Source organism: Pteropus alecto, unplaced genomic scaffold, assembly GCF_000325575.1.
Source record: "Pteropus alecto unplaced genomic scaffold, ASM32557v1 scaffold101, whole genome shotgun sequence".
NCBI lineage: Eukaryota > Metazoa > Chordata > Mammalia > Chiroptera > Pteropodidae > Pteropus > Pteropus alecto.
In genome coordinates, this window is record NW_006432945.1 from 2,471,151 (window position 1) to 2,484,857 (window position 13,707).

General features: G+C 42.9%; 1 protein-coding gene across 1 annotated transcript in view; it reads right to left on the bottom strand.

The window, feature by feature from the left end:
- The window catches only part of KCNH1 (potassium voltage-gated channel subfamily H member 1), a 309,398-nt gene that overhangs the window by 74,259 nt on the left and 221,432 nt on the right, over positions 1-13,707 (bottom strand). The window contains exon 10 of the mRNA XM_006907696.3: positions 1,814-2,010. Coding sequence (XP_006907758.1) covers positions 1,814-2,010 — 197 coding nt within the window. The remainder of the gene's footprint in view (positions 1-1,813; positions 2,011-13,707) is intronic.

Sequence of the window (13,707 nt, forward strand, 5' to 3'; positions counted from 1 at the left end):
GTACCTTAAAAGTAGCTTTACCTTAAGAATTTGTAATCTGATTGGTCACAGCTCAAAGCGATGGAAGGAAAGAAGGAGAGAAGGTAGGAAGGAAGAAGGGAAGGAAGGAGAAAAGAAAAAAGGAAACAGACACAATGCTATGTTCACCTAATGTTACGCTGAATTTCTCTGGCAAACATAGGAATGAATATCAAGGAAATGCTAAAGACAACAACATTACATATAAAAATGGATATGTATATTTATACATATGTGTGTAGTCATAAATGTATATGTACATATATACACATATATGTTTATGTATGTGTATATATAAAATTTTATAAGCTAAAATAGCTCTTTAGAAGAACCATAAATGTATTTCTTATCATGTTCAGGTGATATATATGAGCAATTAAAAAAAGAGGTTCACCTCATACATTGTTGGTGGGATTGCAAACTGGTATAGACACTATGGAAAACAGTCTGGAGGTTTCTCAAAAAATTAAGAATAGATATACCTTTTGACACAGCAATTGCACTTCTAGGTATTTATCCAAGGAAAACCAAAACAATAATTCGTAAAGATCTATGCACCCCAATATTCATGGCAGCACAATTTACAATAGCCAAGATATGGAAGCAAGCTAAATTCCCATCAACAGACAAGTGGATAAAGAAGTCATGGTTCATATATACAATGGAATATTACTCGGCCATTAAAAAAATGAAATCCTACCATTTGCAATGACATAGACGGACCTAGAGGTTATTATGCTGAGTGAAATAAGTCAGACAGAGAAAGATAAACGTCATATGATTTCACTTACATGTGGAATCTAAGGAACAAAAAGAACAAACTAATAAAAAAAAGACACACAAATATAGAGGACAATTTGAAGACAGGGGAAAGGGAGGTTGGGGAACTAGGAGAATGGGGTGAAGGGTTAAAAAAGTACAAATTAGTAGTTGACAGATGGTCTCAGGGATGGGGAGCACACACAGGGAATGCAGTGAGCATTAATATGATGGCTCGGTGGAAAACCAGAGGAGAGAAGGAACAATTTAAGGAGATCATTTTATAAACTGTACAAATGTCTAACCAATGTATTGTATACTTGAAACTGATAAAATAAAAAAATAAAATAAAACAAAAGAAGAGATAAAGTGCAAGAAGATCAATCACAAAAACCTAGAGTATAAGACAAATATTTTAATTCTCACAGAGTCAGATAGAGCAATTCTGATGATTTGAGGGTGCAAGAAACAACTTCAGATGAGAAATTTTTTGGTTGTTAAAACTAATATTTCCTAACCAGTCATGTACAAAAATTGGCAATTGTATACAAAATATTCCGTAGGCCAATCAGACACCTTATCTTTCTTATTTTCTCGACTCAACTAAATCATTCTCCTTTCTTAAAAAAAAAAAAAAAAAAAAAAATCCCACCACTAAGTGAGTCCTAGTCATCAGGGAGAATTCAGTTTACATTAATTAAGCGATCCCACTCAGCCATTTATTGACTAATGACCTCATGTTTTACTCATCTTTTCAAAATGCTAGAAGGTCTAGATATTGCCGGCAGAAAAGCCCAGAGATATACTCATGAACAAATTTCTTCTGAACCAGAATTGATCCATCTTTTAATCTAGAAACATTCCTCTCTCCCTCATTTTATAGCAAAAGCTCTGAAGAGCAAGCAATAAACAGAACCCCTGTAGACCCAATTGCTCCACTTAAATAAACAGCGGAAGGACTTTCCTGGCCCGCGTGGTTATCTTAAGAGCACAGGGACTGCTCTTGGTAGAGAAGAAACCGAAACTGCCAGCTCACCCTCTTCCTCAGGTTGTAGGTGAGAATGAGGTTCCGGGAGAAGGAGTGGGAGAAGGCCGTGTAGAATTCCAGCACTTTCTGCAGGGCGTCCCGTTTAATCACATGCAGGTCACAGTAGGTCAAGGCCCTAACGTTGGCACAGGACTGGGCGAGGGTGGCTTCCTTCCAGAACACATCTCCAAACACATCTCCTTTCCCTAAGGAGAGAAATTGGTGGTAAGGAAAATGTCAGGCAGGAGGCGTCCGGCCATCCTCCGGGCTGGCTTCCCCCTGCGTCCCTGGATTGCCGTCCGTTCGGCATTCTGCAGCGTGGGCTCAGAAAAGGGCAATAAGGATTTTAATTTGAACCTCAACAACATGCAGTTTAAGAAACTTGAAAATACCACACCATACACGTCAAGTTGTAACCAGCACCTTTGGGATCATTCATGTCACCGCGGAACATCCTAACCGAAATGGGAACCCCTCCTTTTATTCTTTATCACTCCCATTTTTGCAAAATACCTATCACCTGCGAATATAATCTGTAATTATATTTATTTGTTTGCTTGTTTATTGCGTGTCTCCCAACATGAGAGTTCACGTGTTTTTATCCTTCCACATAACACATAGTAGGAGTTCTGTCTATACGTACAGTCAGAAGGGAAGTGAGGAAGGAAGACAAACTGTGGGTCCCCATTAATAACGGAGAGGTCCCCATTAATATTAGGCTGTCAAGGGGAGGGTGCGGACTCTTCACTGGAGCCGAAGAACAGGCGCGATCTCTGTTTAGGATGGTCCACCTGGAAGAATTCGGGCAAGAGTGAAGTCCATCCCTTCCCATGTCCTTTTTGTGTGGACTCTTTACTGGAGCTGAAGAACAGGCGCGATCTGTTTAGGATGGTCCACCTGGAAGAATTCAGGCAAGAGTGAAGTCCATCCCTTCCCATGTCCTTTTCACAGCCCCGACGTTCATGTTTGTATGGTGCCCCGATCCTCACCCTCTCTCCCACGCCTCCTTCCATGCTCCTCACCCTTGCCAAATGCCTTCTTGGTAGTATAAAGATACGGGCCCTACACAAAAGGCATCTCTAGTATCCTCCATGCCTAGCATTCCATAAGAGTATCTTTCATGTCAATAGACTTATCTCACATAGCCATATTCTGGATCAAACTTCTATCGATCTCCTCGATATATCGATATTCTGGATCAAACTTCTATCGATCTCCTCGATATATCGATCTCCTCAAATATCTGCTTCATACCTAGGGATATCCTTCCGACCTTTCCCAGGGACCAACATTTTAACATATGTCTAATGCAAAGCCAAATCCCTTCCTGGCACAGCCTCTGGTTATAAAAAATGTTGTTTATCTTGCCTCTAAATTTTCAGCACAGATAAACACAAACTTGAATCCCCAGGGAGCCGGAGAGGAGTACGCAGGGGGAAGAAGCAATGCTACAAAGGTAAAAAGTACCTCTGACAACCCTCAGCCCCTGCATCCAGATCAGCCACACTCCACAGCTGGAACTGTGACTCAGTATGATTAACAGGACTAAGGATCGATTAGACTTTCAAGCACCTATCCAGAACTTAACCTTTTCTCAAACACCCAAAAGTGTGATTCATGGGCACAGCCTTCTTTGAACACATGTGAACTGAAAAACAGGTGTAGTGGGCATATTACTGCACAGTTCTCTATGTGTTCGTGAAATAATGTACAGTTCTAATTTATGGTTTTACTGACTCAATATGAGTAAGAAACATGCTTGGAACTCTTAGGTAAATATGCCTTGAAAACTGTGCTATTTAAATTCCCTTACCAGGTATGTGATTTAAGCATCTGTGATATAAGTGGGCTAATTTAGGGCTGAGGCCAGTGGATGGGACTGTTTCTCTCTGCGGGAAGCTACCTGGCTCCCATGGAGATAGGCACATTCAGTGTGTGCTCCCTAGTATTGAGTTCTACCCAACAAGACTGGTCAATTCATTCATACATATGAATTATTCCATAACCTCCCTACCCTGCACCACGATGTCTTTCCTGCCTTTCATATTTATGTGATCGTATTCCTTTAGAGAATGCTCTTCTTCTGACACACATTCTGATAGTCAAAAAACAGACCCCACATGTATACTGCAACTCATCAAACAGCAAAGCCTAATTCCCTTCTCCTTGGATCTGGACTGACTTCAGTCTCTTGCCTTGCCCAATAAAATGTGGCAGAAGTGATGTTCTGGAATTGTGAGGCAAGGTCATGGGAAGCCTTGCAGCTTCTGCCTGAGTCTCTGGGAACACTTACTCGGCAGATGCCCCCTCCTGGAACCCAACTACCATGTTTTGAGAGGAACAAGCCACACAAGAGGTCACGTAAACGTGCTCTGGTGGACAGCCCCGCTGAGCTCTCAGCTGACAGCTAGCCTGTGGCAGTCATGTAAATGAGCCCTCTTGGTCACCTATCCCAGTGGAGCCGTCAGCTGCAGTCCCAGCCAACACTGGACTGCAACCACATACAGGATGCTCAAGTGAGAACCGACCAGCTAAATGCAGGGGTGGTTTGTTAAACAGACATAGATAACCAGAACACACACAATCATAAATTCTAGGCTGAGAGGCTCATGAGAAATTGCTTAATAGGTTACCTAACATTTCAGCAGAACACCATAAATAGTCCCAGCTCTGAGCTGGTACCCCACTTTCTTCCCTGAAAGAATGAGGCAAGAAAGAGCAAGGAGTGGCTCTAACAGGAGCAGATTTTCCTGTGTAATCATTTTGAATAACAATGAGAAATGCAGAATTTACATAACTTGCCATCTCCTATTGGGATATAGTGGGGTATAGCTGAGCCAGAACTGCTGTGAGTTGAAGTGCATTGGTAATCTTGCCTGATTCTTAATAAAATTACTTCATTTAAACAAAATCTAACATACGAACATTATACTTCTCAAACGAATTTGGGAATCATTTTTCTAATTTTGAAAGAACCCATAAAGTAAATTAACAGCTCCTCATGTGTGTTTGAGATATGAATTTATCTGTAAAAATCCAGTTTATAAACAACTCTTTAGGGGCATACCTATTGTTAAAAACAAAGTGCAAGCCTATTGTGGTTGAAACATACCATGAAATAAATAAGTGCATCTTTAAAAAGGCCAACATTCCCATTGTAAAAATGTTTTCCAATCAAAGGTTTTGACAGAAACAATAAATGGAGGGTAGATCTTACCACAAAAAGCATTTCATGCTAAGATAATCGTAATTAATCTGTAGGGTCTAGGAAGTGTCAGTGTTGTCATGATTTGGATCTGATTTTCAATTCAAATTGAAAATTATATAATCTTTCTTTTCTGTTAAGGCTGTATTTTTGGTATAAATTATGTTAGTAAGATTTAAGAATGTGGTATTGGAGGACCTGCCAGATTCAAAACAAAACCAAGACTATTCCAGCAAGTGAGAAATGTATTTATGACACACACAACTTGGGAAAGCTGTCAAAGGGAAAGATACCGAGCATTTGGCGGGCTTCTTGTAAGTTACCCGCATCGCTGGGAATGATGGCTTCCCAAGTCGGCTTGGGAATCAGAGGCAAGGACAAGCCCTACCCCCACACTCATCTCTTGTTTCCTGGTGTGAAATAATGATTCACTGAAGAACAAAAGGTACCCCAATGCAGTTGGCAGTCAAACTACTTGAGGCTATCGGCTTATTGATTTATTTATTACACTGAGGCGCTGGGTGCAGAATGTTAAAATCTAAGGTTCCACGTTTTTAAAATACATTCTAAGTGGATGTTTTGAGCTGGGAGGGAAATAAAGAAAAGAAGGGAAGTAAGGAAAGGCAGTCTAATTAAAACCCCGAGCAAGCATCCCTGCGATAATCACATCCCTGCGATAATCATCCCCTGCCCCCTCCCAGTTACACGCAGCTGTCTTTACTGCACTTGTACTTGCACAGTGGATGCAAACAGCCCTGGAAGGTACAAACACGTGACTGAAGAAAAAACATACGTGGGAGGTGGGACGCGGGACTGAGGTGGCACAGGGAGAGGAAGGGAGATCTCCGCAAGAGGCACAGCATAGGAGAAAGCCAGAACCCTGCAGACAACTGGATTCCATGAAGGGCAGAGGATGGAACAGCCACCTGAAGAGGCTGAAGGGGGAGAAAGGTGGGAGTGGCGGGAGGTCAGGAAGGTTAAGAGGGGCGGATGATCAGGACAAATTCAAGAGGTGCTGGAACCAACCGGGGCCTGGAGAGGATCGAGCAGACTACTGAATGTTAAAGAGTTTCCGGGAGAAAGTCTGCTCTCAAACCGACAACTGAGTTTGGAATTCTCCAGAAAAGGACCTGGTTATTCGAAGGCAACCTCTGAGTGAGCTTTGCAGGCCAGAGGGGGAGAAGGGCAAAAGTGAACTTTTCAGTCGCTTCTCTTCACTATTCATTATGGGCTCCTATCAGGACCACCCGCAGTGGTATCCTGTACTGAGCAAAGCATAATTCTGCAGCTAAAGCCATTATCTGCTGCTAAAATCATCAACGATTTCTAGACTCAAACCAATTAGAAAGAACTCATTCAGTCATTCATGCAGTTTCTTGGCACGTGCTGTTCTAGGGGCCAAGGTATAGCAGTGGGGTGAACTACAGACCCGATGCAGTGAGAGACAGAGGCTCACGATTGTAACATATGGTAGTGGAGAGTGCAGGAGGGACATCAGCTCCGCTCAAGGGCTGAGGGAAGGCTTCCAGGGAGATGTGATGTCTGAGCTGAGACCTGAAGCATGAGTTCAAGTTAAGCAGCACAAAGATGTAGCACAGAGAGGATTCCAGGTGGAGGGACTTGCATGCACAAAGGCCCTGAGGCACAAGATACGGCTCTTTAGCAAGACTGAAAGCTTCTGCCTCTGGGAAACCCCATATTTTGGATTCTCTGCTCCTTCACTCACCTGTAGAGATGAGTATTGCCGGTACATTTTGTAATCCTTTGAGGAAAGTGCCTGGTCTCCTTATTCGGCTGCTAAGTCCCCTAAGCTTCTTCCATACTCTGTACACAGAGTGTGCTCTACCAGCTTTTTGAGTCACTGAATTCACTATGCTGTTGGGGGCTCCACTGGCAGGGCTGAGAGAGGTGCCAGGAACATAACGGGCGGTGAGGGCCAGTTCCCTCAGCCCACGCTAGTGCCTTTATTCCTCCTCCCTGGGGCATCAGGAAATCCTTTTTCCTCACCCTGCCATGTGGCCTCCATACTGGGAGAGAGTACGTCACGCTCCCACTGAGCTGTCCTCTGCGTCCCCTCCCTCCAGCAGCCCCCCTCTTCAGTCAACATTCAGGGAGATCTACCTTAGTCAGGCACCATGCAAGGTGATGAAGAGAGGGGTCAATCAGAGACAGCTTTGACCTATGAATCCAGCTGTTCCCCCAAACCAGTCTTTTCCTCTGATGGTAATGGAACCTATGACTTTTAGCTAGGAACAAAGGTGAACACACTAAGACTGCATTGCAGCTAGGCGTGGTCATTTGTCCACGTGTTGGTTAAGGGGAGGGGTGCAGAAGGGATGTGTGCAACTTCTGGGGCGTGCTCTGCCCGTCCCCTCGTCCCCCTTCCTCCTGGCTGGAATGAGGATGTGCATTCTCTTGGACCAGGAGGCCAAGGAGATAATCTAGTTAGGATGAAGCAACAGGCTAGAAGGAGGCTGAATGCCTGACACTCTGGAGATGCCATCCGGTTCTCTTATACCTGGACTGCTACGTGAGAGAAATACAAGTTTGCCTTGTCTAAGCTTTCATCATTCTTGTCTTTTTGTGTTCTTTCTCTCTTGTTTAAATTTTTTAAAAAAATTATTATTTGGGGTTTTGGTCGAAGCAGCTAAATCCACACCCTTGCCAATTCAGGAGTCTAAGGTCCAGTGGGGCAATGTCTTGAGCTCTCAGGGGAAGTTGTATACACACCTGCTTTCTTTACTTGCCCCAGGAAAAAGCGCAGGCTTCCTTGTGTCTGAAAGACTGAGCAGTAATGTGATAATAAAGGTTCTGGCAGCACATTCAGAGCAAAAGCTCCAGAGACTTGAGTTAAACATCTTGGCAGGACCTGCCCACTTCCCAGCCCAGCCCTGGCTGTGGATCAGGGAGCCAGGATCTGCTGAGAACTCACTGTCACCAGGCCAGGCACCCTGCTTCAGGTACCCACTATGCGCCTCACTCTGAGGTGCTGACGTCCTGGCTTTCCAGCTTATCTTGGAATATTTACTACCCTCCCACACGCATTGATGGGTGTTTCCCTTGGATCTTCTGAGATCAGGGGAAGAGTAGGTAAGCAAAGTTTTGACACCTTGTAAATTTTGCCTTTTCTTATCTTTAGTGAAGCTACAAAGCCTTTCTTCTTGTTCTTACCGAAAATAAATAAGTAAGTAAATGCTTCTGGCAGTCTCTGACCTCTACTTCATCTACTACAGTTTAGAGAAGAGAATGTGCATCAAAAGACAGACAGACATAGTGGAAATTTCATCCATTTGTCTTCCTGTCTAAGTGGTGAGATATACTACAAGGAACAAAGCCTCAGCTTTAAGTGCCAGGTCTTATCTGATTGTGTTGTGGTATCTGCTGGGTGCTGAGCCGTGCTTTATTGGAGTTCTTTTGCCACCAAAGAAAGTAGGGGCTGGAAACGCTGGGGAGGCCTTAGCTCCTGGAACTGGTGTGCATTTCAGCACACATCTCAGAGGGATATCTCCTTCTAGAAAGGTCTGCTCTTGTTTTAGGTTTTACAGGAGAGTTCAGAGATGTTTAAGAAACATTTGTCTTCTCTTGAGTGCGGTACAAAGGGGAGCAATGGTTAGGCTCTTCTGCAAACCATGTCCATATTAGAGATGGGATACTGTGTGGGTCAACCATATATCTGGTCTTGAGAGTTCTCAAAGGTGGGGTTACGTCTTATCATCTTTGCGCACAATTCCGTCCAGTTTGATAATTTCAGAGATGGGATACTGTGTGGTCTGGTCTTGAGAGTTCTCAAAGGCGGGGTTACGTCTTACCATCTTTGCGCACAATTCCGTCCAGTTTGATAATTTGGCCTTATTTCTTATGGGGGTCAGGCAGTGTTCCAGTGATTAAGGAGAGTAATAACAAAAGGATATTACATTGTCTCTACATTCAAGGGGCTTATGACGAAAGGAGACAAAACATACATGTGCTTATAACGAAGCATAAACAAATAAAGATGGAATCTCAATATATGCGGGAGGCTGGGGTAGGCAGGACTATGGAGATTTCATAAAGAAAATGGGAATAGAGTTGGCCTTCTATGGCAAGGCAAGAGAATTTAGATACATGAAAGAGATGGATAATTTTTCCAAACTGCAGAGGGAATAAGCTGGGTGTTATGTTTTTGTTTCTGTTAAGGTTCAATTTCTTGGTGATGTTTCTACACCCTTATTGTCAAAGGGAAAGGATTTACCCCTATTCCTGATGTTTCCTTCTGTGCAGGCAGCTCCCGTGGCATCACACTCGGCCTCTCTCTTTCCCCTCATCTCATTAATGAGTTTGGAGGAAGAACCGGCCCACATGCGGACCAGCCCCTTGCCCTCTCCTCAGGATCTGCCTGCCTGCGGTAGGCGTGTTCTCTCTGCCCCTCCATGCCACGAGATTTACCAGGCAGACTCTTGCAAGGGTGGACTTGTGCTGGTCAGCACCACCAGGCTAAGTTGAACTCTGGGGCTCGATACTGAGAAGCCTTCTTGGACGCATATATAAAGCCCATTCTCCAATATTAGCTTTTCAGAAAAATAAAAGGGGATATTTTCTCTTGTACTCATCATATTTATTCATTCATTCATTCATTCATTCATTCATTTATTTATTGTTTCTCTCTTGGCTTGGAACTCTGGGGAGATCTATGCAATTTTTTAAGCGCCCCTGAACCCAAACACTCACCTCTCTTCATTTTTCAAGCTACTCTGATCTTGCTTCTGACTCCCATATTCCACTAATACTATTTTCATGGTCGTCAATAATGACTTTTCCTGATAAATCCAGGACATATTTTTTAGTCCTCAACTTATAATGGCTCTTTGATTCTAATATATACTTAAGTTGTTTAGCATTTTTTCATCTCTGAAATCAGCTTGTGTCTTAGAATTAATAAGTCACAGTTTAATTGGCAGCATTTTTCTTAGTGGGCCATAAAATGTTGGTGTGTCTTACAATCCATGGCATTTTCTCGTCAGTGAAATATGGTTCTGTAACATTCGAAAATGCCCATCCCCACTCTGCTGCCAGCCCTTCTCAGGTCTCATACACGCCCCATATGAACTGGTACTTCTCGTGGCTCTGCTCTAGATCGCGCTTCAGACTCTGCTCCCCTGTCCTTGGGTTTTCTTAGCCTCTCCCCTGGCTTCACTTGCCACCTGGATCACAACGATCCCAGGTTTATACCTCCAGCCTAGATCTCCCTTCTGAGACCAGAATCTCCCACTGGACACTTTCACTTAGCTCAAACCCACAGATCCAAATGGAAACGGCCCTCCTCTCCAGTAAACCTGCCCATCGCCTAGTCTCCCTATCCCAGTGAAAGTCATCTGAGTCATCCAGACTCCTCCCTCTTGCTCGTCTCCATAGCCAATAAATTAGGGGTCCCCAATCCCTGGGCCATGGGTCGGTACCATCCATGGCCTATTAGGAACTGGGTGCGCAGCAGGAGGTGAGTGGCAGGCAAGCAAGCAAAGCTTCATCTGTATTTGCAGCCGCTCCCCAGCTCTAGCATCACTGCCTCAGCTGCACCTGAGATCATCAGGCATTAGATTCTCATAGGAGCACCGGCCCCTGGTACCAAAAAGGTTGGGCACTGCTGCAGTAAATGACCAAGCTCTGATAACTTTATCAAATATCTCTTGAGTTGGTCTCCTTTTCTCCATTTCCACTGCCATTAAGTCAGTTCAGGTCACTCTCATCTCTCAGCATCCTCTTTGTTGGTCTCCCTGCCTGTTATCTATTCTCTTCAGAGCACCCAGGATGATCTTTCTAAACACAGATGTGATTCTGTCACTCTTCTGCTTTCACGTCTTTGTAGATGCTGTCCCCTCTGCCTGTAACACTCACCACGACTGCACCTGGTGGAACAGTTCATCATGCAAGTCTCAGTTCAGATACCACCTCTGTCAGGATGCCTTCCTTGATTTCTCCTGGCTGGGCAGGATTAGATGCCTGTCTTATAAGCTCCCATAGCAACCTGTTCTTATTCCTATTAAAACTCTTGGCACGGTATTATAAAACTGCATATTTATTTTCTGTCTCCCTGATGAGACTGTTAGCTCTATGCCAGGTGTGTCTGTTTGGTTCACTGTTTTATCTCCAGTCCCTAGCATTACACCTGACATGTTTATGGAGAAGATGAGTCAATACGTCGGTGAAAAGCTGAGTCTGAGTAAACAATGTAAGGTGGGCCAGGATATGAAAGGCTTAGAATGCCTTAGGATGGATGACCTTAAGGAAAGAGTTGGTCCCCAGTCTGAGTGCAAGAACCTGGGTGTCCTCAGGTAGCTACATTGTCAGCCTGACTCAAGAAGGAATTTGCCGGCCTGCTCAGAAACACTCCTGTAATTCACTCTTATCCACACTGATGCTAAGCTAAATTTGTAGACAAATTTAAAAAGAAGAAATAAAGATAATGAATATCAGAAGTTACCCTATAATACAAATGTCCTCCTTAAAGGAATTAAAATTTCACCCAAATATGGGTCATCAGATTTTCTCGTGGAAACTGTACTGAGCATAAGCAAACAATGTGGGCATTTCTATCCGAATGCGGGCCCGCCCGTAACTGGTTAAATTTAAGTGATGGTTTGGAAACATTATGACAATTCTCCTTCTGTTCTTCACAACTACAATTAGATAAAATTAAGTTAGCCGAATGTCTGTCGCTAAGTTACATAGAACACAATCTTCCACTAAAAGCAGGTGATAATTTTCCAAGATCACTATAAATCAGAATAGAAAATCGACTTGATTTTCTCTTCCTGTTTACAAAAGAATATATGGTGTTATAGAAAATAACTGAAATACATTGAAAAATAAGGCCATCATCCAGAAGACTTTGGATAACATTATGATAAACTTCCCATCTTCCTTCTACTCATATATGCATTTTTATGTAGTTGAAGCTACTGCATATATAGTGATATATTCTACTTTTTCCCCCACTTAATATTATATTTGAAACATTTTGCATGCCAATAAAACTTCTCATATTTTGACTTAACATAATTTTTTTATTTAAACCAATCCCCTCTCTGTCTGGGCACTAAAGTTATGAGAATTTCCTTTAGAAAGATCTACTAACTCACCCAACCGCCAGTGTCTTGAGGGGCTACAACCAAATTTTAAAACTGCTTAAGCAAAGACAGAACTAGGAAAGAGAACCTGGTCCCCACTCCCACCCTCTCTCACTTAGGCAATGTACACATTACTTAATATAAATGTTTTTGCATTTCTGAAGTTCTAGATTATTCATACTACACCTCCTCGCTTAGAGTGTGGACTTAACATAATTGCTTGGGTTGATGGAACAGTTCTATGAATATTAATGCTTGGTTGGAGTGTTTAGAGAGGCACTTAAACATAGTTTCCTCCCCTTGCGCTAAGCATGAAATTACCTTATGATACGAATTTTATGGCACACAGCAGTAATATTCACTCAGTGGCTTCAGCTAGTCCCACAGGCAAGTGAAGTAATGCACCACAGAAGATAGCAGTGCGGGAAGTGGCGGGCGTCCCCCTCACGCCCTCCAGCTCACAAGGATCTTGAGAAACGGCTGTGAAAGATTTAGCTTCCTGCCTCTAAAATAACAGGGAGTTATATGAAGCGGGTGCTGCTTTTTAAACCTCCGTTAGACAGCCGCTCTGTCCTCATCGTCTAGCCATCCTCCTACTCAAGAACTGTTTGAGGGCGGGCTTGGGTACCACCTACTAAAATAAATGTCATTTGTTTTTCCCTGATTGGAACAGTACATAACAAAAGAAATGCTATCAAGACTTCTATTTGAAAAAAGTTATTCTTTCAAATTGTATCCTAATAACTTAAAGGATGTGTGAAACTTGGGACGATGTTCACTTTTTCAAAATCGACTTTAAAATTAAAAAGTAAATTCACTGATTTTGAAAGTAGCATATGCTCTTTTAAAGAAGATCTGAAAGACAGACAAATATTTTAAAATACAACGAAACTCTCCTATGACCTTACAAATCAAAGTCATCTACTGGGATGTATTAGGAAAGATGTTTCGGGCTTTCATCTACGAACGCTTCTCCCCACGTAGCTGAGATAGTGTTGTGTTTAAAAATTGTATTTTACTTAACCTTACTTATCATAAGAGTTTCTAATAGAATTTAATATTCTTTGTGAGCATTTAGAATGGCTACACTCCCATTTCTTTTAAAATGCTCTGAAACACTTGGTCATTTAGGAAAAAAACATTCATATGTTCTCTTTGTACCTGTCTTTTTCTCTTTTTTTAATTTTTGTATTCCTTCCTCTGAATCCTAAATCTCTGTCTTAAGCCCTGGCCTCTTTTCCCAGTTCCAGACCCACCTTTCCGAGTAGTTGTTGGACACTCTACCTCGGTCCTCCACTAGTCTTTAAATGCAGCAAGTCAGAACCAAGCCCGTCAACTTTCTCTCACGCCGTCTTCCTCCAGACAGCCTTCTACCGACGCCTCCATCTCCCGCCTCACTCAAATGTCAGACCACCTCTCTCACTTCCCTCTATCTGCTCCCCAGTCTACTAGGCACAACCTTGCAGACTCTCCTTTCAGAACGTCTCATCCGCCTGTTCCACCTGTCTCCCCATCCAAGGTTGCCAGATTTAGCAAATAAACATACAGGACGTTCAGTTAAATCTGAATTTCAGATAAATAATTTTTTTTTTTTT